Source organism: Vicugna pacos, chromosome 3 (assembly GCF_048564905.1).
Source record: "Vicugna pacos chromosome 3, VicPac4, whole genome shotgun sequence".
NCBI lineage: Eukaryota > Metazoa > Chordata > Mammalia > Artiodactyla > Camelidae > Vicugna > Vicugna pacos.
The window spans coordinates 1,360,962-1,383,930 of record NC_132989.1 but is presented as its reverse complement, the minus strand read 5'-3'; the positions used below and the strand labels follow the sequence as shown (position 1 = coordinate 1,383,930).

The window sequence follows — 22,969 nt, the reverse complement described above, 5'->3', positions numbered from 1 at the left end:
CAAAAATTGGGAGGACGCAGCAAGAAACTGGGCCCCCAGTAAATGGGCCCAAATCTGCAGAATCTGCTAGCACCTTAATCTTGGACTTCCTGGTCTCCAGAACTGTAGTAAACATATTTCTGTTGTTTATAAGCCACCCAGTTTATGGTTATTTTTGTTATAGCAACTCTTACAGAATAAGACAGTCCCTAAGTTTGTCTCCAAGTTCACCAAGGGCAGGACTCGGGTCTGTTCACCGGATTTCAGGGCCACTGTCAGAGTGGTTGTGTATTCCATGGGAGCTCCGTGTGCACAGTGAGATAGAGGGGGTTGGTGAGACCGGGGGAGCCAGCCCCTCTGGAGCTGGGCTGGAAATGAGGAACGAGACAGAAACCACACCATGGATGGAGGCGGTGAGAAGACTGGTCCGTCAGTATTGGGAGGGGCGATCACAGTGAGAATGTGAGCCCCTCTGCACGGTCCTGTTGGATGTGCTTGGAATGCAAGGCCCTGACTGCTCTTCGGGCTCTTTTCCAGAGTTGCATTTTAGTGAGTGGCCTTGAGGGATGCGGTAACGTCTTGTCCCCTGCGCCCACCCCCCCACCCCCTCACCGTCCCCAGACAGAAAGTAGCCTTGCTTACTGCTTCGCTGTACAGCTGCTGTTTTCTGAGTTCAGTGCTGCTCGGCTGCAACGCAGGCCCACTGCATGCGTGGTGTCCACCTGGGTCCCTCTGCGATGCCCCCACTGGGGCCTGGGGGTTTGGGGTGCTCTAGCTGCTTGCTGTGCCACGGGTCGTAAAGTCCTTTGTCACTGACCCATGAGTCTCGTGTCCTCTGCCAGCAGCCATGGAACTGTGGCAGGCTCACTTGTTAGCCTGCAAGTCGGATAAGGTCCCAGCTGGGGGGCGGATTCTTGGGGACCTTGTTCTGTCCCAGCCTCAGACTCTAAAGAGAATGACACTTTCTCAGCTTGCTCTGAAGCCACCTTTTTGTTTATGGTGACAAACTGTCCTTTCACCCCATGGCCACCTGTCCCCTTCCTGTAGCCCTCGGGTTATTACTCACATGCCCTCCCCTGCCACCAACCCCCGCCACACACACACCAAGAGGTCCCTTAGGGACATAATTTAGGCCAGGTCTCTGCCAAATGATGGATCTCTTTGGACCTCATGCATCTGTCTACCTGAAAGTGCTCATCAGTATTGACTCCACCTGCCTGTCTCCTCACCCCTTGGGGCTGTCAGGCAAAGAAGATCCAGAAGGATGGACAAGAGATGGAGAGCAGCCTCTGCTGCTTTGATGCTGTGCATTCTGAGAATTTCTATTCATGCAAACATTCTACACATTCCTCGCTGAATGTCTGCAAAATGAATCATTAATCGTTTCAGGAATACACAAAAGAATAAGACAGAGAGAGCCGCCGAGTGACAGAAGAAGCAAGAAGGTTTTGATCCCTCTGGATCAGCATCTGTGCCCCCAGGCAAGTTGTTTAACTTCTTGGAGAATCAGGTTTCCTCATCTATAAAATGGAGGCATATTAGACTACGTGTATCAAGGGTTGCTTTCATAACGTGGAAAAGTATCAAGCGTGTTGCTGGCCACAGAGTTGCCTCCATCTAAAGACCTAAGTCCCCCACTTCTCTTAAAATTCGCAGTCATGGGAGGTGGAGGAGTGGAGATGAGGAGGTGGGGCAGGGCTAAACTCAGATTAAAGGAATAATAGAAGAGCCAAGGACCCCAGAAATCAAAGGCCTCCCTAACTCTCAGTCCTCAACTCTAGTAATTATCCAGATGCCACCCAGGATGTAAATAAAACACTTAGTGATGGTCTTAAACTTAATGAATGCTTTACTGTTCAATCACTGTATCCTATGTTGTTGTTGAGACACTGCCAGTGAATCCACGGACATGGGTGGCCAAGTATTAGAGGGACTCTGTCCCTTGGCCTTATGTGACACCTCTTGGTCTGGCTTCTTTGGGAAAAGGTAGAGATAAAGTAAAAGAGCAGATTTGGAGACTTCCTGGTGGACCATGGTGACCAGAACTGTCCCCATTCCTGGGGCCGTGAGGTTGGCTATAGCTCCTTTTTGGAGCGAGTTTCTTTTGGGTCACTGTGGCCCTTTGTCAAAGCCAAGCCCACAGCCTGTTGGATGCTCTGCGCGGCCCTGAGCCCCGATTTGATGGCCGTGTCAATCCAGCCATGGGGCAGGGCCGTGTGCTCACCGGCAAAGTGGACCCGCCCCTCTGGCTTGCAGAGCTCCTGGGCACAGTCCACATACTGGTAGGGAGTGAAGAAGGTGAAGCCGCCCATGGAGTGGGGGTCCTGGCTCCAGTGCTTGATGGCGGAGTAGGGGCACAGGGCCCGCAGCTCCTCTTTGGGGAGGTCATGGACTGCAGCCAGGTCGTCCAGGACGACATCGACTGCCTGGGCAAGGTCCATGGCATCAAAGAAAGAGGAGTCATCGTCCACAGTATAGAAGGCCAGGATGACCCCTGTGCCATTGGGGAAGACATGGCTGGGGTAGAAGATAAAGCGGGAAGGCCGGTCAGTGCTGGACTTGCCCCCAAAGATGCCTTCGCGCTCCCAGAAACGTTGTGTGCAGGCCAGGATCACTTTGGTGGCACTGCTGTAGTGAATGGATCGCAGCGCATCCTCCTTGCCTCGAGAGAGAGGGGGCTGGAAACGGAGGAGCCGGACAGCCTTGGCTGGGATGGCCACAATCACGTAATCAGCAGTCAGACGTGCCCTGGGTCGCAGGGGGTCAGGTGTTCGGTAGGTGATGTGGACTTGGTCTCCGAAGGACTCCACCAGCTCTGCGGGAGAGTGGAGCTGGACTGTCCCAGGCAAGAGGGCAGCATGCAGGGCCTGGGGGAGCTGGTCAAAGCCCCCAGTGATTTCATCTAACCTAAACGTGAGCAGACAAGGAAGGGAAAAGGAAGCAGGTTGATGGACAAGGCCGTGCAGAGGATGGCCGCTTGGCTGAGCTCTCTAATGGACCCACTCTGGCCTGTGTGCTAGGGAGACAACCATTGGCAAAAGGAGGACACGCCAGGCAGGGCAGCTCTAACTCCAGGAAACTAGAGATAAGTGCCACTGGGGACTGACAGATGAGAAAAATGCATCCCCTCTGGGCAGGTACAGGCCCTTGCCAGAGCCCCAGGCTTTGAAACATGGATCATGCCTGGCTGTCAGTCATAGCCCTCCTGCCTCCTCAAACAGCCACCTCCAGGCAGGACTCTGTGGGGCTGACAAAGAACCAGGGCTCTTAGAAGCTCTCAGTCCCTTCCATAATCCCAGCCTCAAGGCACGCAGCACCATCAAGTTTCCCAATCAGCCTGTCTTAAGACCTTCCTCTTCCTTCCATTCTCCCTTTAAGACAGTCCTTGGCTTGAGTTTTAATGGATGCACCCTGAAAAAATTCTGGGAGGAAGGGAGAAGATGCTGCTGGGAAAAAAAGAAGACTGGATGCGCAAATAACAGAGCCAAGCCCCCTGGGCCACTGAGGGCTTGCAGGGTCTGTTGCCCTCTTGTGAATCTCTGTAGCCTTTTTTTTTTTCAGTTGGAGTCCTGTCACAGAACCCGAAGGGAGGGTAAATCTCAGTTTATTTTGTCTTTGCAGCCCCAGCCTGTCCTGAGAGCAGCCAGGGGCTTGGTGACTGGGATCTGGAGTTAGCACCCCTGACACATCGTCCTGGGCTGAAAGACAGTGAGTGCCCCTGGTCACGACCCTCACCTGTGTAATGGGAGAGCAGGTAAGGCCCAGAGCAAAGCAGATCTGTAGCTTCCCGATGGACTGCCTCTTAGCCAGAGGTTCTCAAAGCGGGGCTCCCAGGCAGAAAGAGAAAAAGCTGGGGTGAGGGTAAGCCTAGACATCTAAGCCTAGACATATTCTAATGGCTCTTATTGACTTGTTGAGTCATTTATTGCTCACTCATTCAGCATGCCTTTACTGTCCACCCCTACTCCGGGACTTGGGATCCCTTAGGGAATAAAACTCACAGGACTTCCACAAGAGATGGAGGAAATGCAAATTAAACCCCAGTGAGATTCCCCTTCTCGTCCATTAGCCATGAGAGATGGCTGCAATTCAAAGACTGATTCTAGGAAATGCTGGCCAACATATGGAGCAACTGGAACCCTCATATGGTGTTGGTGGGTGTGTAACTCAGTTTAATCACTTTGGAAAACTATTTGTCATTCTCTACTGATGCAACATATATGTATATCCTACAATCTAGAAATTCCACTCCTTGGTACAGATCCACAAATAAATAAGTACATATGTCCACAAAAGACATGGACAGGAATTTTCATAATGGCCCCAAATTCAAACTGACATAAATAAACAATATATAAAGTGTATATTCATATAATACTACCCAGCAGAAACCAAGCAATTACACAAAGAAAACAAAACTTACTACTGATAACAATCACAACATGGGTGAATCTTACATACTCTTATTATTTCACATCCATGATGTTTAAAGACACGCAGAACTAACCACTGGAGATAAAAGTAACAGTAGGGATTACCACCTGAGGGTATTGACTGGAATGGAGCACAGGAGAACTTCCTGGGGCGATGGAAATGGTTCATATCATCTGGGTGGTCCCTCGAGTGTACAAATACACTCAACTTCATCAAATAAGATACGCACACTGTGCTATATATATAAACCATACCCTAGTCAGAATTTAAAAACAAATTCTAAAATCATGATCAAAGAAATAGACATGGATGGCCTACTAGATCAAGATTTCAAAAAAGGAGTGATTACAGTACTGAAGGAACTAAAAGAAATAGTGTTTAGAGATATAAAATATCTCAAAACTGAAATAGAAGCTATAAAGAAGAACCAAGTAGAATTAGTAAACTCATTGGATGAGATGAGAGCTGACCTAAAGGCTGTGCAAAGCAGGCTAGATAACGCAGAGGTATGGATAAGTGACCGAGAAGACAGGACAACAGGAAGCGCCCAGTCAGAACAGCTGAGAGAAAAACAAATAAAAAATAATGAAAACAACATAAGGGACCTATGGGACAATATAAAGCCTGCCAATCTATGCATGATAGGGGTTCCAGAAGGGGAAGAAAGAACAAAGGGGATTGAAAAGGTATTTGAAGAAATCATGACTGAAAGCTTCCCAAACCTAAGGGAATCAGATAGCCAAGTACAGGAGGCTCAGAGGGTCCCAAACAGGAAGAGCCCAAACAGATCCACACCAAGACATATTATAATCAAGATGGCCAGAGTCAAGGATAAAGAAATGATCCTAAAAGTAGCAAGAGAAAAACAAAGAGTGAGTTACAAGGGAACCCCCAGAAGGCTCTCAGCTGTTTTCTCGACACAAACACTACAGGCCAGGAGGGAGTGACAAGATATATTCAAAGTCCTGCATGAAAAAAAGATGCAGCCTAGGGTACTCTATTCAGCAAGGCTATCCTTTAGAATAGAAGGAGAGATAAAGACCTTCACAGACAAGCAAAAATTGAAAGAGTTTAGCAACACTAAACCCATGCTGAAAGAAATATTGACAGGTCTACTCTAGAAAAGCAGCAGGATGCTACAAAACTGAGAAACTCATAACTGGAAAGGAGATAACTGCCATGAATTACAAAAAGAATAAGCACAAAATTGTAAAAGAAGACATCCAAATCATTAAGAGTGGGAGAGGGAAGCAAGGAAAGCCACTGTGGAAAACAGTATGGAGATTTCTCAAAAGACTAGGAATAGACTTACCATATGACCCAGGAATCCCGCTCCTGGGCATAAATCCAGAAGGAACCCTACACCAAAATGACACCTGCACCCCAATGTTCATAGCAGCATTATTTACAATAGCCAAGACATGGAAACAGCCTAAATGTCCATCAGCAGATGACTGGATAAAGAAGATGTAATATGTTTATATCATGAAATACTGTTCAGCCACAAAAACCACCAACATAACGCCATTTGCAGCAACATGGATGTCCCTGGAGAATGCCATTCTAAGTGAAGTAAGCCAGAAAGAGAAAGAAAAATACCATATGAGATCACTCATATGAGGAATCTAAAAAAAAAAAAAAAAAAATCTAAATACAAAACAGAAACGGACTCATACACATACAATACAATCTTGTGGTTGCCAAGGGGGCAGGGGGTGCGAAGGGACAGACTGGGATTTTAAGATGTAGAATACATAAACAAGATTATACTGTACAACACAGGGAAAAATATATAAGATCTTGCAGTAGCTCATAGTGGGAAAAAAATGTGACAATGAATATATATATGTTTGTGTATAACTGAAAAATAGTGCTCTACACTAGAATTTGACACAACATTGTAAAATGACTATCACTCAATAAAAAAAGTAAAAAGAAAAGAAAATACACAAAAAAAGAAAAAAAAAGAAATTGAGACCCAGTGAAATCAAGAAATGTGCCCAAGGCCACAAAGCTCCTAAAATGCAGGGCCAGAACTCAAATCTCGGCCTCTGGGCCCTCAAGTCTGATCCTTCACCAAACACCATGGCTGCCTCCAACTAACCAAAGGGCCACATAAGTAACACGTCATCAAATGACCCAGCCTACTCATGGGCACAGCACAAACATACACACCCCCCACACGTTCTCACACACACTTACAAACACAGTCACACACAGTTACTCACACTCACCCAGTCGCATAAGTAAAACAGTTGTGCAGAATCATCGCTGCCAGGTGTGATGCCTCTATTTTTGTCTTGCCTTCCATTTCATTTCTTAAAATGCTGGACTTTGCAATAATGGTTCTCTAATAAAGGGTGAGGAAAGCCTGCCTGCAGCCCACTGTTCTTTCCTCTATGTGTCAATCCTGGGGCCAGCTAGCACAGGGACCCAGGGGGTGAGGACAGTGTGGACTGGCTGTGCCATAGACATTTCTGGGAAAACCTGGAATTATGAGTGTGGAATATGGGTTAAACTTCTTGAGTTTCCTCATGTAAATTTGGAAGCAGCTTGGTTCGATAATTCAAAATTGAATTCACCCATTTTGCATAATAAGAATTGTGTATTTTGATGGAGAGTCATAAGAGGAGGGCCAGAGATGCTTTTGAAAAATGTTTTGAAGGAAAGTCCAACGCTTTGTAACCAAAGTCTTTACAGCTAGCTTGTAATTTTCTAGGCAATGACCAACAAAATGAAATCTCCTAAGCTCTTGGCGAGGTCTCGGCAGGGAAGAGCTGACTTGCCAAGCCTGGAGTTTCCAAACTCTGCACGTTCCAGAGGAGGCCTTGCCTGGTTCCTGGAAGGTAACCTGTATGTCCTTGGAATATCCTGCCTGATAAGAGGGTCTTTCTTCACCTGCGCCACCTCAGATAGTCTAGGCCAAGGTCTTGACTCACATTGGGGGCCTTGAGCCATGCAGTACAGGCTTGACCTCTCAAAGGGCTGGGGACTGAGGTCAGCCACACAGGCGGGCAGTCGTGTCTATGTGACTGACCCCGGGTGATGGTGCTCCGCGTGCGCTGTCCTCACTGGGAGAACGAGGCACGGTCTGTATGACTCCACCAGGAGGGACAACTGGAAGACTGTACCTGGTCTTTCCTGGCCCCTGTGCTTTACCCTTGCTGACTTTAATCTGTATCCTTTCACTGCAAGAAACTGTAACTGAGAGTATAACAGCGTTTCTCGGTTCTGTGCGTCCTTCTATTTATTGAACCTGAGGGTGGTCCTGGGGACTCTCAACAACAGGCTGTTTTGAGGAACTTAACAAACAGAAAGAAGCCAGGGGGAGTGGCTGCGGCTGCCATCAAGTTTGCTCTGACCTCCTGGAGACCAGCCGTGCCCCCGGAGTGTCCATTCTCCTCACTGGTGGTGAATGACCCCTTACGTGTAGAGGCCACACTGCCAGCCCAGCTGAACACACCCTGGGGTGACAAGGGGACAGGTGTGAGCAATGACGGATCTGCTGCTCAAGGGAGCAAAGCTGCGGCAAGACTACCTTTGAGGATGTCATGACTAGAGGACTCTGACCTCAGGGAGCAGCCGCGGGGAAGGAAGCAGTGTGGGGATGAAGCCGGGGAAAGGCTCCTGTCTGTCTTTGGTGGACTGGGGAAAACTAAGTCCAGACTTGCTTTATTCAGAGAGCCCTCATTTAATTGGAAAATTATTTTCCAATACTCCTCTGGGGGAGAGGGAGTTAAATTCTGGGGTAACAAGCAAACTCAGGGATTTGGGAACTGTAGACTGGGGCGCCTGTCTTCCAGTGGGGAGGTCCAAGTTCAGGGGCCTTGTTCTATTAAAAATGAATGATTTGAGAGCAACTCGGTGATGGTCATCACCCTGTGACCAGATCAGTGTGTTTCAGAAAGAGTTCAACCTGAAGTTTCTATTTTATCTCCAAATAATAGAAACTTGAGTTGGGTACAGAACTCTAAGCTCCTTCCTTGAGATTTGTCTGAATTGCATGGGCTCCCAGGCCACTGCCCCATCCTATCTTGGCAGCTGAAATCTGGCCTGCATGCACAGGTAGGCACTGAAGCCACCAAAGGGACCAAAGCTGAGTTTACTCAGCTCAGCTGCCCTGGTGGTGAGGAGAAGGGGCGTGGCAGGGGCTCCACTCCCACCGTGCAGTCCAATCCACTTACCCTCATGGTTGGTGCTGTCATTCAGGTTAGCAGTTTTCAGTGCCATTTATACTCTGCTGACCCCAGTTCACTTCTCTAGCCGGGAACTCCAGGTGGGGTTTCCTGGGGTGTCTAAGAGGCACCTCACACAGAGTGGGTCAAACTCATCTCCTGATTTCTGTTCATCCCAGCCGTGACCTGCCCAGTCTCAACTAATAGTACCTCCACATTTCCAGTTCCTCAAGACAAAATCCAGGAGGTCATCCTCAACTCCTCTCACACTCACATCAGCCAATTTCATGAGCCCTACCTTCAAAATACAACTCGCAACCTCACAGCATCTCTACTCTCCTTCCCTGGTCCTATGTGTCCTCATCTCTTGTCTGAATATCTTTGTAGCCTCCCGGCTTCTCTCTTTCTCTCCTTACATCTGCTGTGTCCCTGCTGTCTACTGTCAACAGGGCAGGTAGAGAACTCATCTCCTTTAAGTCTGTACCTAAAGGTAAGGGCACTACATACTATGGATGGTAGGACTCCCAATGCAATGTGAATTCAGATAAATAATACTTCTAAAACACAAAGACGTATATTTAAAAATTCAAAGAAATGATTCTTTATATTCATTGCAATGGTTTTCATGTGCTATGCCTATTTGGAAGACACGAAAAAGAGTAATTTACTCCTCCGTGGGCCATGTTTCAGTCTTTTCCCATTTATATTTCTATTAATACCGTATGTTTAATTTTGCATAGTAAATACGATATTCTGCCATACATACTCATCATGGAATGTACGTTGTACACTTGATATTACATAATACACGTTTAATTGTGCATGTATTTATTGTCTCCGTGGGTACGTATTCTTTACCAAGAGTAATTCTTAACTTTACGTAGGACACTAAATCCTTAGCTGTACAAAGTACATCCAGTCGGTTCAGTTCTTGTCAGCACGTATGTCACCTTCAGTGTCACTCCCTAACATGCAAGTTTTGAGAAACCAGCAACTTCTTGGTTAAAGTCGCTTTTACTACTCTGGGCCCGTTAATAGCAGGAGAGTCTAGCTTGACGCTGTAATTGGCATCTGGGTCTGTTTTCAGAGCCATCTTGCCTAAAATCTCTACCCGTTCCCCTAAGTAAAACATCTTGATGAACAGCTGACAAGGCTGCCCGTGGTCCCACACAACCGTGGTGCCAGGCACGCGGCACACTTAACTGCTGGGCGGACTGGGATTCTGCTTATGGCTGTGGCCCACCTTGAAACAGACAAGCAACTGACAGCTGAGCTTTAATGGAATATTATTTACCAGTGTCATCAGGCATGAAGTGTTATTTAGTCAATGCTTGGCAGACGTTAGAGTTTTTATATGCAGTTTCACCCCACACATATACATATTCATATATACCCACAAAGTAAACTAAACAATTACTTAAATAAATATGTTTAATTCCTCAAGTCCCTTTCCGTTCTTAAGTACCTCTTACTTTATATTTATAAGCACTTTTTCAAAATTGTCAACCCCCTAAAGCAGACAGTATTTATAAACAAGCTATCAGAAGGCTTGTTTGAAGATAATAATAAAATAATAAACTTAAAAATGACAACATAATGCCATTTGCAGCAACATGGACGTCCCTAGAGATTGTCATTCTAAGTGAAGTAAGCCAGAAAGAGAAAGAAAAATACCATATAAGACCGCTCATATGTGGAATCTAAAAAAAAAACAAAGAAAAGAAAAAGACAAATGAACAAAATGAATATAAATACAGACTCATAGACATAGAATACAAACTTGTGGTTGCCGGGGGAGGGGGGTGGGAAGGGACAGACTGGGAGTTCGAAATTTGTAGATACTGTCAGGCATATGCAGAATAGATAAACAAGATTATACTGTATAGTACAGGGAAATATATACAAGGTCTTGTGGTAGCTCATGGTGAAAAAGAATGTGACAATGAATATACATATGTACATGTATGACTGAAAAATTGTGCTCTACCCTGGAAATTGACACAACATTGTAAACTGACTATAACTCAATATAATAAAATAAAATAAAAATAATAAAATAATAAACTGAATTTTAATACTTTTTTCCAAGAAATTTTCTTTAACACTTACTTACTTTCTCAATGAAAGGCAATTTCAAAATTTGCATTTTTAGAAATAATTCTGATTTAATGGGCTGATTTTCCCAATTCCTATTATGTAGTTTTTCCCTCCTTTTCACTCCAAATTTGAAATTTTTTTCTAAATATTCAATTTTTAAAAATTCTTAAACTAGCTCAATCCAAGCAAGGCACCGAAAATATCTAGACGGGCTCTTTGAACCTCCATAAACATGGAGACCTGGTCTTGATCTTTTTATTACTTTTTGGTAAAACTACATGTACTAGTATCCACATTGCAGGCAGAATGCTCTCTAGATTATAAAGAGCTGAAAGAAACAGGCACTGAGTGCACTGTTCATGTAGCTCGCTATTCCTTGCTGAACTGACCTTTATGGGACAAAACAAAATTTAGCAATAAATGAAAGTGTGACTGAGTTATACTCAGCAGCATGTAGAAAGGTTGGTAAATTTCATGCCAGTCACTGTGGGCACATGATTAACTCAACACGATTTGGCATAAGGTGTGTTAAAAGAGAAACAAGAAATAAAGTTAAATTTTAACCAAAGCCATTCAAAAAGCGCCAGCTGGAATAAATAAGCTACAAGTGACTTACTATACAAGATACATGATAACTGAGACCCCACTATGCTGAGCCGTAAACCTAAATAACTAATAGAACATCTTTTTTTTTTTTTTTTTGCCAGAATACTATGAGCAACAGCTTAAAACACAAAGGTGGGATGATGGATGTGACACAAAGACACAAGGAGAAGGGCATGTGAAGAGGAGGTGGAGACTGGAGTGATGCAGCCACAAGCCAGGGAAGAGCAGGGACATTCGCCATGGGACTTAAGGCTCACCTTAATCCAGGACGGTTTCATCTCAAGACTTTACCTTTATTTATTACATCTGCAAAGACTCTTATTCCAAATAAGGTCATATTCTGAGATTCTAGGTCAATCTATCTTTTGAGAGGACACCATTCAATTCACCACAGGGCTGGTTAAAACCTCCAACATTACAAGTAAAGAAACGGCTTCTTTATTAAAAAACCAAAACAAAAACTTCCTTGCAGGGGAGGGTATAGCTCAGCAGTAGGTAGAGCAGTAAGTCCTGGGTTCAATCCTCAGTACCTCCATTAAAAAATAATTAACACATAAATAAGCCTAATTACCGCCCCCTCCAAAAAACACTAAAAATACAAAAACAAACAAAACAGAAAAATTCCTTCAGTGTACTCCAAGAAGGCAGACCCGTGTGAAAATTAATAAAAGCGAACTTCACCACAGTGGAGTCGGGAGGCCACAAGAGGGAGGGTCACATGCGTACCACTCCTTGTCAATACAGATCGCAACAGGAAAAACACACACTTTGCATTTCTGGCTGGGAGTGACCCTGCTTTACCACCATCTGCCTGAGGAAGAAAGATTTTCTCCTTGTGTGGCAACAGCACAGCCAATGTTAATAAACCCATTTTGCTGGTCAAGTAACTGGTTATTTTATTGTTTTAAGATGACACCAGTCAAGGAGAGCGCTCCAGCGCCACCAGATGGGCTCACCCAGAGGACCCCGGCACCCTCTACTCCATCATTCTCCTCATCCCTCTCTTCTCACCTTCATCTTTTTATGACTGTCGTTTTCTCCCTGGTTTTCATCTATACTTACGTCTCCCTGTATCTTTGATTCCCCCTTCCCCAAATCTCTCCGATCCTAATAGCCCTCAGTGGGGCCCTGATATTTCTGGCGGTTTGTATGCTGGTTTATTCTGAAAGAGTGTTGGCCTCTCATTCTCAGATTCCTCCATCCTCTGTTGGAGGTCATTTGTGAATGAAGAGCCACGGTCTCCAGCACGTGTATTGCCATATGAATAGTGAGGTCCTTTCAGACACCCTTTGTATGACCTGAGGAGGAAGGAATTGGGGAGCTAGGATGGAGGGGGAAGTTTTAGTGTAATCGCTCCCCAGGTTAAACTCTACGAGTCAGCGAGGCGTTGTGCCTACTTGCGTTGTTCATATGGGAATGAGGAACCTTAATTTCTGAGTGGAACAATCCAGTTACTCAAGCAAAACCTCAGATTTTTACTGAGCACTTCCGCAGAAGATGGCTTACGTCAGGATCCTACGCATTAATTAAGACAAAGGTGGATATAAGTGAGATAGGTATTTATCCATCTAGAAAAGACAAGCCAGTCAGTAATCTCCATTAATTTGCTAAGCAAGGTCTCAAAACAATGAGGATTCCAGTTTGCATCTAAGACATCTAACACTAAACTGTTCATCTTCACCAAACCTGCTGCTTCTGCCATCTCTCCCTTCTCAGTGGAAGGCAACACTGTTTTTCTATTTATGAAGGCTAAAAACATTGAGTCCTTCCTCCTACTCCTTTCCCTCATGTTCTACATCCAATCTATAAGCAAATCCTCTTGTCTCTACCTTCAAAATGTATTCCGAAGCCCAGTACTTCTCTCTGCCTCCGCCATCCACACCATGGTCCAAATCACCATCATATCTGGTCTGACCCACTACCATAGCCTCGTTTGGCTTTGCTTTTGCTTCACCTCAGAGGGCACTTAGAAAATCTTCATCGGACCGCACTCCTCCTCTGCTGGGGCCCAAAGTGAACACTGAGGCCGGCCACCCACCTGGCCTCCCCAACTTCGTTTTTTTGGACCCTCCTTGTATACTCAGCTCCAGCCATGCTGTTGCTTAAAAGTGCTGGGCTGGCCTCCACCTCAGGCCTTTGACTATTCTCTGTGTTTCAAGCATTTCCCCCTTGAATTCTGCATGGTTTACTCTTAATAGCTTTTCTTTTTTCCCTCAAATATGTTTTTTTCAGGGAGATCTTTCCTGACCACGCTGTTTAAAACTGGATTCCCACCCTACTTCACTGCTTTCTCTTTCTCCGTAGCTCTTTTCACTTTGACATACCATATATTTGACTTGTTTACTGTTTCTCTCGCTGGAATGTAAGCAGTGACTGCCACAGAGTGAGCTTTCAGTAAATATTTGTTGAATGGATGAATGACTGAATGAGACGGAGGTTCTGGAGAACCAAGCACGGTAGGAAATACTGACCTCATGTTACCTAAAAAGCACCCTACGTCCCCCAGGGCTCACCGTCTACCCTCTTTACTTGCTTCATTTTTCTTCACAGCACCTATCACCTTTCAGTATATTACATACAATTACAAAGTGAGTCCCGTGAGAACGAGGACATTTTGTTCTCCTGTATTTGGTTTGCAGGGCAAGACATATATGTGGAACGAACAATGACAAACTTGAGTGTGACCTTGGCTCCAGAATCTCACAAACTGGCATGATGTTTTACTTTTTTGACCCAGGGGATTTGGAACACGCTTCACAGTGACCAAAAACCCTTATGCTGAAGCGCCAGGGTGGAGGAGCAAATACAGAACCTTCACTACTTGGCCCTCTTCTTGAATGTTTAGCACTGTTTGGTCCCAAGGCTTTTAGTGATTAGACAAACCCTTGGAGGCCAAGGCACCCTTTTCTGTAAAGTACTCTGTCCTGTATACCTTATGGGGCGGTGAGTCTCAAGGGGTGCGTGTTGGGGGTGGGGGGAAGAGGGTGGGTGTGGGCCAGGGTGGGAGGGGGATCTTGCCCCCCAGGGTATGTTGTCTGCAGACACTTTTAGTTGTCATAACTGGGGGAGCAGGGGTGTGGTGTGCTACTTGCACCTAGTGGGTAAAGGATGTTCAAAATCCTAAAATCAGGACTGCCAGATTTAGCAAATAAAAATCTGTGGGTAGGGGTCGCCATATAAATACATATCGCCTACTTAAAGTTTAACCTTAGAGTACACCTTTATCTGAAATTCAAATTTAACTGGGCGGCCTACATTTCATCTGAATCTTAACCTTCAACACACGGGACTGAGCCCCACAACGAAGAATTGGCCAAACCACAAAGGCCAGAGTGTGAGGTTGGACGGTAACGCCCAGATTGTTGGATCCGGCCTCGGTAGGGCTGGGCGGAGCCCCAGGATTTGCATTTCTACTAAGTTCCCAAGTGAAGTCGCTGTTGCTCTGGACTCACAATGGATAGTCACCAACCTAGAGAGAAAAAGGCTTCGTGCCTTCGTGAGAACCAGCGAGGAACGCGTCCAGGCTTGCACCGCAGCGAGCAAAGCGCGTGGAGGCGGCAAAAGAGGAAAAAACATTTCTGCTGTCCAGGCCCTTTCTTGGAGCCACTTCCGGGTTCCGTCTAGGCGCCGCAGAGGCCCCAAGGTCTCTATGGTCGCTGGCCACGGGGGCGTGTCCTGGGGGAGCGGAAGGCGGGCCGAGGCGAGCCGCGCTCTCTCGTGCGGGATGTTGCGCGGCCGCGACGCCCGATGCCGCGGGGGCTGCGGTGCTCCGGGCTCCGCGCTGCGGGTAGCGTCTGCCGCGCACCCACGCGGCTCCGGACAGTTCAGTGCAAAGTAGGCGTCGCCCCGTTCGCCGACCGGGCCCCGCTTGGATGTGGGAGCGGTGGGCCCTGGCGTTGCGTTTTCTCAACGGCGCCCGGGGCGTTGGCTCTCGTTGCCGCCCGCGGCCGGTGGGCAGGCGGGACCGAAGCGGGAACAATGGAGCTCCGGGCGCCGAGGGGGGCGCTCCCGCTGCGGGACGGGGAGGCGGGGCGGGGAGCAGAGCAGGCTCGGCGCGGGGCACGGCCGGGCGCGCTAGTGCGGGATGCACCGAGGGCGGGTGCCTGGGACCCTGGGCGGGGCCGGGGGCGCAAGTGCGGGATGCACCGAGGGCGGGTGCCTGGGACCCTGGGCGGGGCCGGCCTGACCCTGAAGGGACTGTGGGCGGAGTGGACGGCGGCTCCGCGGGGCGGCAGGGGACGCGCTGGGTGCAGGGCTTTTCTGCCGGTCCTCTTTACTTCTGGGATGGCATAGGTTGCCTAGGGTCTTTCTTTTCCCTTTTCCCCCGCTTTTCGTTTGGTATTGAGATGGGTAGGAGAGGAAGGGGAAGGGCCCTTTATCTCACAAAGACTATTCCTGAGCCGTTTTGCACCTGGCTCAACTCTGAGGTATTTACATTTATAAAATGTCTTATTTAAAAAAGATTTTTATTTTGGAAATAACTTAAGAATTTGAAAAAAGTTAAAAAAAAAACTAGTACAAAGAATCCCCACACTCTTAATCAGCTAGGTTCCCCAAATGTTATTTAACAGAACTAGTGAAACCAGGACATCTAACATCTACAGGCCTTATTCAGATTTTTTTTTTTTTTTGCTGTTCTCATCCATTTCCTTTTTGCAGTATGGAATCCAAGTCAGGATTGAGTTGCATTTAGTTGTCAACAGCCATTGGAAAAATTTATATTGTAAACAATGGAGGCCCCCTTACCTCCAGGATCCGTCAGAGTGGCTGTGGGAGCATCAGGTATCAAATCAAAGAGCCTTTTCTTCTGTGATGCCAGGGCCAGTTGAGGATGTGCAGCTGGGCCTCTAGGCAGCTTTGGCACGGGTAGTCACCCTCTGTGCCTTGGCCCACCTACCTCGTGGCTGCGCAGCCTCTCCAAATTCTACCCCTGCCTCTCAAGTCAACCTCCTGCCATCAGAACTCTGAAGACTCCCTCCTTGGCCACCTTCTCTTTCAGTGTGGGCTTCCTCCCTGAGTGGTCTCTTGTGGCTTCAAGCATTCCACGGATCCTCAGAAAACTCACTCGTTTATGACTTGAGCCCAGGCCATTTACTGTCCCACACCTGCAGAGTCTGTGGCGTACTGGTATTTCTCCGGGTTATCTCAAAACCATTCCATCCCAATATATGCAAAACGAAGTGCCAAATTCCCCCGTGTCTTGTCCCCTGCTAGTTCTCTTCATCTCTGTGAATGGCACCACCCTACCCCAGCCACTTGGCCCGAACCCTAGGAGGCCTCCCTGATCACCTCTTCCCCACCCTTCGATCTGTCCAGACTTGCTGGTTTTCTTTGTGAATCCCCCTTTGTCCAGCCCACTTTTCCCCCCAGGGACCACCCTCCTGACTTTGCCTCCCTGTGCCTGCTTTGGTGCCCTCACCCAGTTGTCTGTACCACAGTCAGAATAAGCTTGTTAAAATGCAGACCCAAGTGTGCCATGCTCTGCCTGTAATCTTTGATTTCCCTTTGCTGTAGGATAAAGACAGGTCTCTTTAACAGTGCCTGCAAGACTCAGCAGAGCTGGTCCACCCTCTTCTTGCACCCTGTCTCCCTCAGGTTCCTTATCCTTTCTTGACTGGCTTGCTTTCCCCCTCATTTGCTAGCCCTCTGCCTGGAACTCGGTTCCCTGCCTACTCAAGGAATTTTTACCCTTTCTTGCAGATCTCTGGTCTAGCCATCCCTTCCTTAGTTAAGTGTTCTGTGACTTTCCTGACTGGGTCCAGGTCCTAATCTCTCCTACCTCCTCTTTTTGGTAGCCCGTTAGAGTGGTAATTTTATACGGACATGTGTTAGGCATCTAGTAGACACCTGATGTTTGCTAAAGGAATGAAGAAGTGATGGGATGCTGAACTCGGCTGCCTGACTGCCTTTGTCTGGACATTATTCCTGTTGGAATTTGCATAACCTGTGGGGGCCCTGCTTACTCCTGTCTGCTTCCTCTGTAGGGTCTGCCAAGTGGGACAAGAAGGATGGAGGGGCCACACGGTAGGGGATAGAGAGGGGGAGATGGCTTCCACTGCTCGTGCTGCCCCGCTACCCTTTCCGTCCTTGGTTGAGTCCACCTCATCAATGAACTCTCCATTGATAGACATTTCCTATGTAAGATTTCAGAGTATCTTTAGGAATGCATTTTGGTTGGGGTCAATCAAATATTAAGAGTTCCTAGTCTTTTTCCAAATAGCTTTCTCAAAGCCAGAAAGTGAAGATGAAAATGAACTCCTACTGCAGGGTGAGGTGGATGCCCTGGAGTGTGGCCATTTGCTCTGCAGCACAAATTGTTCAATTTGGCAGGCATTTACCTGCTGTCTGTTGCATGCCAGGAGCCATGTTGGCTTCTGGGGATACAGAGATGAGTAAGTTCTGCGCCCACCCTGCCATCAGAGGGCGCACGGTGAAGTCACTGTGAAGTGATCGAGGTAAAAGTTGTAAAAGAGTAAGCCTCGACTTGGAGAAGGGTGTTGCAGGGCACGGGTTGGCCTGAGCTGAGGCAGGGGCTGGGTGGGGGAAGGCTGGGGAGCCGGCTGTGAGCGGCCTGGACCTGTTTCCAGCGCTCGTGGGATTGTGACCTGGGGAGGTTCTCCGTCACAAGGATGGGCTCGTGTGGGAGCTGTCGCTGAATGTTGGCGAGTGGACAAGAGCCAGCCTAGGGTACGACAGAGAAAAAGGCGATGAGCTCAGCTGCTGAGGGTGATGTAATTGTGAGATGGCAACACAGGTCATACTCCCTGACCCAAACCCAGCCAGATATGGGGAAGAGTCGGAATGTCTGAATTATATCAAAGTCATACAGCAGCACCCCTTAATCAAACATGAGATTTATTGCAACAATAAGTATATTGATATCTATAGTAAGTGATACAAATAGACATTGTAAAGAGCCTCAGATAATTTCAGGTTTTGCTGCCAAAGAGTTTGTTCCCAAATTTTGAAGAAAATATTTAGTTTTGAGAATTTCAGGGGAGGGGTTGTGGATCGGAAAAAATAGCTGTCATTTGTAGAGTCAGGGCTGCTGGCTTGTGCGTCACGCTCATTGACGCTCATCATCAGAACAGCCCTACGAGCGTTGATACCAGGAAGATCCCATTTTACAGGCAAGGCGATGAGGGCATAGAGAGGGTAAGTGATCTGCCCACAGTCACACAGCTCGCCACTGATGGCTCCATAGTCTGCATTTTCACCAGACTGCGTACATGTGAATGGGAGTTTGGGGAGTTGCAGGACCACAGTCTTTTCTTCTACATCTCATGCCCCTGACACCTGCAGCCAGCCTGTGGGAGCACCAAGGGAGGTCAGACAGGAGGGGAGGCGGGAGCCCTGTACAGGCTATGGTTGCATCCTGTGTAGATACATTGAATGCCTGTGGGGACTTGTTTCCTGGATGCCTGGGGCCAGTGGCCTGGTTGGGCGCTGAGCTTTTCTCATAAATACAACATGGACTGGACCAGAGAGGGGGCGGGTGGTCAGAGGGCGTTGACAAGCTGGGATGCAGGCTGGCTGGGCTTTGAGAAAATTCAGGTGCCTGATTTCACAAGGATTCTGTAAAGAGATTCTTCATGATGGTCACAGGCTGCTGAGTTGGGAGGTGACTATATTCTAAGTTTCTCTCTCTAGTTACAAAAGATAACGTGTGCTCAGGGACCGCCGCAGGTGAATGCCTTCTGCCTGCCACTCGTCCCTGCAGACAGCGGTCTTCCTGAAGGGCACTGCGTGTGTCAGTGATAGTATTTGCTTATGTGTGGGCACGTGTCCATTTGTGTGTGCATGTATGAGTGTGCAAAATACGCATTCAAAAATATATAAAATGTGCAGGAACGATTTAAAGAATCGTGAAAGAACTTTGAGTATTCCATTCAGTTTAAGAAATTGAACCTTGCCAAAACCTTAGAAATCCCTTGGGTGTCTGCCCTAATTGTGTCTTTTCACATTAACTGCTGTCCTGAAGTACCTTTTAATCATGTCCTTACTTTTCTTTATAATTTTACGTGTGTACGTGTCTCCAGATAGTTTTAACTTTTGGTTCTTATAAAATGAAATCATGTAGCAAATTCCCTTTCTTTCTTTCTTTCTTTCTTTCTTTGGCTCAGTGTCTTTTTTTTTTAATTTTACTATATTTTCCAAGAATAATTTCCAAATTAAGTTTTCTGTTATTTATATTCTAAACTTATATGTATGTATTCCAGGTTATATTTTACCTTATTCCAGTATGATTTCAGTATGATTAAGACTTTTTAAAGACCATATTTTGCGAAATAGAGTTCACAGAGTATTATCCAGTAATCTAAACTTAAGCCTTAGAATCTACGACTCATCAAGAAACATTCTTATTACAATGCTTTTTAGGACTTGCGTACTGTCCCATGTCCTATGACCTCAGGAATATCAGGATGAAACTATACCTATAAAGAGAAGTATCAAGTAAATTTTAAGAGAGAAATTCATTGTATATTTTTACAAGGAACAATCTGGGGATTTGAATTATAAGGGAAGAAAGCATGAGGAATCAAAGTAATAGTTACTGCTAATATTTTGAGAAAGCTTTGGCTCAGTGTCTTTTGTTTGAGATTCAGTCAGTGTTGTGTGTGGCTGAAGTTCCTCGTTCCCTTTTTCTGTGGTGGTCCGCTGCATCCCTTCTATTGAGAGCTGTTTGGGCTGTCTCTGGTCTTTGCTGCTGTAAATAGATCGTGCCACAGTGGGCATCCTTGTCCTGTCCTGTGCACCGTGCAGGAGTTCTGCAGGGTGAGGGGGCTGAGTTGCAGGAAGGGAAGAAAGGGAGATGCTTTTGGCTGTCGGACCTGTGAGGTGATGTGCTACTGTCTCTGGTGGGTGGAGACCTGGCGTGCTGCTCAGCTCCCTACAATGAGTGCTCAGGACAGCTTTCCCACCGGCTCCCACCCTCCCACACACCAAACAATTGTTGGGCTCCAAATGCTGGTGCCGAGACAGAGAACCCCTGCTCTAGGGTAGGTACCTGGGGTGGACTGCTGGCTGGCTGGGTGGGTTTGTGCACTTTGAACTTCAGTAGATACTAACGAGCTGTTTACACTCTTTTCAGCAGTACATGGCCTCTTGAATTACGCATTGTCCTTTTCGGCACTTGATCATCGCTGCCTTTCAGATTTTTGCCAGCTTGGTAAATGTGGAATGATGTCTCACTGTGGAATTTTCATTTCCTGAATAGCAATGAGATTGAGCATCTTTTCGCGTCTGTCTGCTTTTTTATTTCCTTAGAGAAATGCCTCCTGATACCATTTTGCCCGTTTTCCAGTTGTTTTATTTGTGCTTTTCTTAATTGTATCTGGGATTTCTTTATATATACTAGATTCTTCTCATCTCTGAGACACTAACCCTTTATATTTGTTGTAGGTAACTTCTCCAGTTCATGAGTTTATTCTGATGAACAGAGAAGTTCTTGGTTTAAATGGGGAAGAACTTTATTTATGATTAATGGTTTTTGCAGGGAGGTGCGCTTCCTGCCGGATCCCCAGGCAGACAGGACCGCCTCTGAGGAGACCACACTGGAGCAGCACTGAAACCAGGTCTCAGTGAGGGTAACATACCTGCTACCAGAGGCCCAGAAGGGATGGGTGTTGCTCGGGCCCTGGGTGAGCAGGACTGAGAGCAGGGCTAGAGCCTGGTCACAGGGTCGCTTCAGGATCTGTAGTCTGGTCCAAGGCTGGTGGGCCTGTTACTAGAGGCATGGATGGTGTGGCTTCTCCTGAGTCCCTTGTCAGATGGGACTGGTTGCAGGACCATGGCCAGGGAGGCCTGGAGCTGAGTTCATAGGGAGTTGGGGCTGCTTTCAGTTTGCTGGCAGAACCATGTGAGCTTGCCACCAGGCTGCAAGCCTGCCTTTTCAAAGCAGTTGTCCTTGGTCTGAGGGGTCACTGGTTTTTTGTAACCTCCTACCTGGATCCCAAAGCTTCCACAGAGGCACTTTTGTCTGTGGTTGCCTGCCAAATCATTGTTTGTGTAGGAAGATGCAGACTGGGGACTTCCTGTTCCACTATCATGCTAGGGTCACTCCCTGTCTCTCTTTTCCTAGGATAGATCAAACGTGTCAGCTCTGCTATTCAAGGCTCAGTAATTTTATCTGCTTGACCAGTTACTGTGTTGAAATCTCTTTCTATTATGATGCATTTGTCAATTTCTATGATTATATTAATTTTTATTGTATTTTGAAGTTGTATTAGTAGATGCATAAAGTTTAAAATTATTATAGTTTTCTGATGAGTCATACCTTTTTTCCTGTGAAGTTACCTCATTACCTCTGAAAAGACTTCATTTTAATCTTATTTGTTGTTTTTGATTGTAAAAAACACATGAAATAAAATCTACCACCTTAGCCACTTTTAAGTGTACATTTCAGTGGTGTTAAGTGTATTCACATTGTTGTACAATCTTCAGAACTTCTCTATTTAACAAAACTGAGGCTAAAACCATTAGATGTCAACTTTCCATTTTCTCGTCCACCACCCCTGGTAACCACCATTCTTCTTTGTGTTTCTGTGAATTTAAATACTTTAGATATCCATGTAAGTGCAATCACACAGTATTTGTCTTTTTGTGACTGGTTTATTTCACTTAGCATAATATCCTGCAAGTTTCATCCCCAAGTTGTAACATGTGACAAGATTTCCTTCCTTTTAAGGCTGAATAATGTTCTGTTGTAGGTATACACCGCCTCTTGATCCATTTATCTATAGGTGGACATTTGAGTTGCTCTTATCTCTTGGTTTTTGTGAATGGTGCTGCTGTGAACCTGGGTGTCCCTTTGAGACTCAGCTTTCAGTTCTTTTGGTTAAATGCCCAGAAGTGGGATTGCTGGATCCTATGGTAGTTCTATGTTTAAGTTTTGGAGGAACCACCATACTGTTTGACATAGTGGTTTCACCATTATGCATTCCCGTCAGCAGTGCACAAGGGTTCCAGTTTCTCCACATCCTTACCAGCATTTGTTATTTTCTGTTTTCATGATAGTGGTTATCCTAGTGGGCATGTGGTGATACCCCATTATGGTACGGTTTGCATCTCTCTAATGATTTGGGATGTTGAGCATCTTTTCATATCCATATAATGGCCATTTATATATCTTCTTTGCAGAAATGTCTGTTCGTATTTTTTGTCCTTTTTTTAAATTGAGTTACTTTTTGTTATTGTGAAGCTATAAGAGTTCTTTATACATTATTGATATTGACTCCTTTTAAGATACGTGTTTTGCAAATATTTTCTCCTTTCCATTTGTTGCCTCTTTACTTTGTTGATTGAATCCTTTGATGAACCTTTAAGTTTGATGTGGTCCTATTTGTCTCTATTTGCTTTTGTTGCTTGTGCTTTTGGTGTCATAGTCAAGAAATCATTGCCAGATTCAATGTCATGAATCTTTTCCCGTATGTTTTCTCCTAAGAGTTCTATAATTCTACCTCTTAATTTTAGGTCTTTGATACATTTTGAGTTAATTTTTGTATACGGTATGAGGTAAGGCTCCAACTTTATCCTTTTACATGGATATCCAGTTTTTCCAACACCATTTTTTAGAGACCATCCTTTCCCTGTCAAGTGTTCTTAGCACTGTTTTTGAAGATTACCTGACTGAATACCTGAGAGTTTATTTCTGGCTCTCTGTTCTGATTCATTGATCC

At 46.1% G+C, this 22,969-nt stretch overlaps 2 protein-coding genes across 11 annotated transcripts in view; one reads left to right on the top strand and one right to left on the bottom strand.

The window, feature by feature from the left end:
- LOC116278925 (adhesion G protein-coupled receptor B1-like) overlaps positions 1-22,969 on the bottom strand; it is a 113,633-nt gene that overhangs the window by 56,373 nt on the left and 34,291 nt on the right. For 7 of the 9 annotated variants that reach the window (XR_012065987.1, XR_012065968.1, XR_012065971.1 and 4 more), the window contains exon 2: positions 622-925. The exons of 1 other annotated variant lie outside the window; for it this stretch is intronic. The gene's annotated coding sequence lies outside the window, so the exon portion shown is untranslated. The remainder of the gene's footprint in view (positions 1-621; positions 926-22,969) is intronic. One more of the 9 variants, XM_072952618.1, reaches the window with a different exon arrangement.
- LOC140690765 (germinal center-associated signaling and motility-like protein) overlaps positions 14,981-22,969 on the top strand; it is a 34,671-nt gene continuing 26,682 nt past the window's right edge. The window contains exon 1 of one of the 2 annotated variants that reach the window (XM_072952693.1): positions 14,981-15,125. In XM_072952693.1, coding sequence (XP_072808794.1) covers positions 15,016-15,125 — 110 coding nt within the window. In that variant the 5' untranslated portion in view covers positions 14,981-15,015. The remainder of the gene's footprint in view (positions 15,126-22,969) is intronic. The other variant, XM_072952697.1, reaches the window with a different exon arrangement.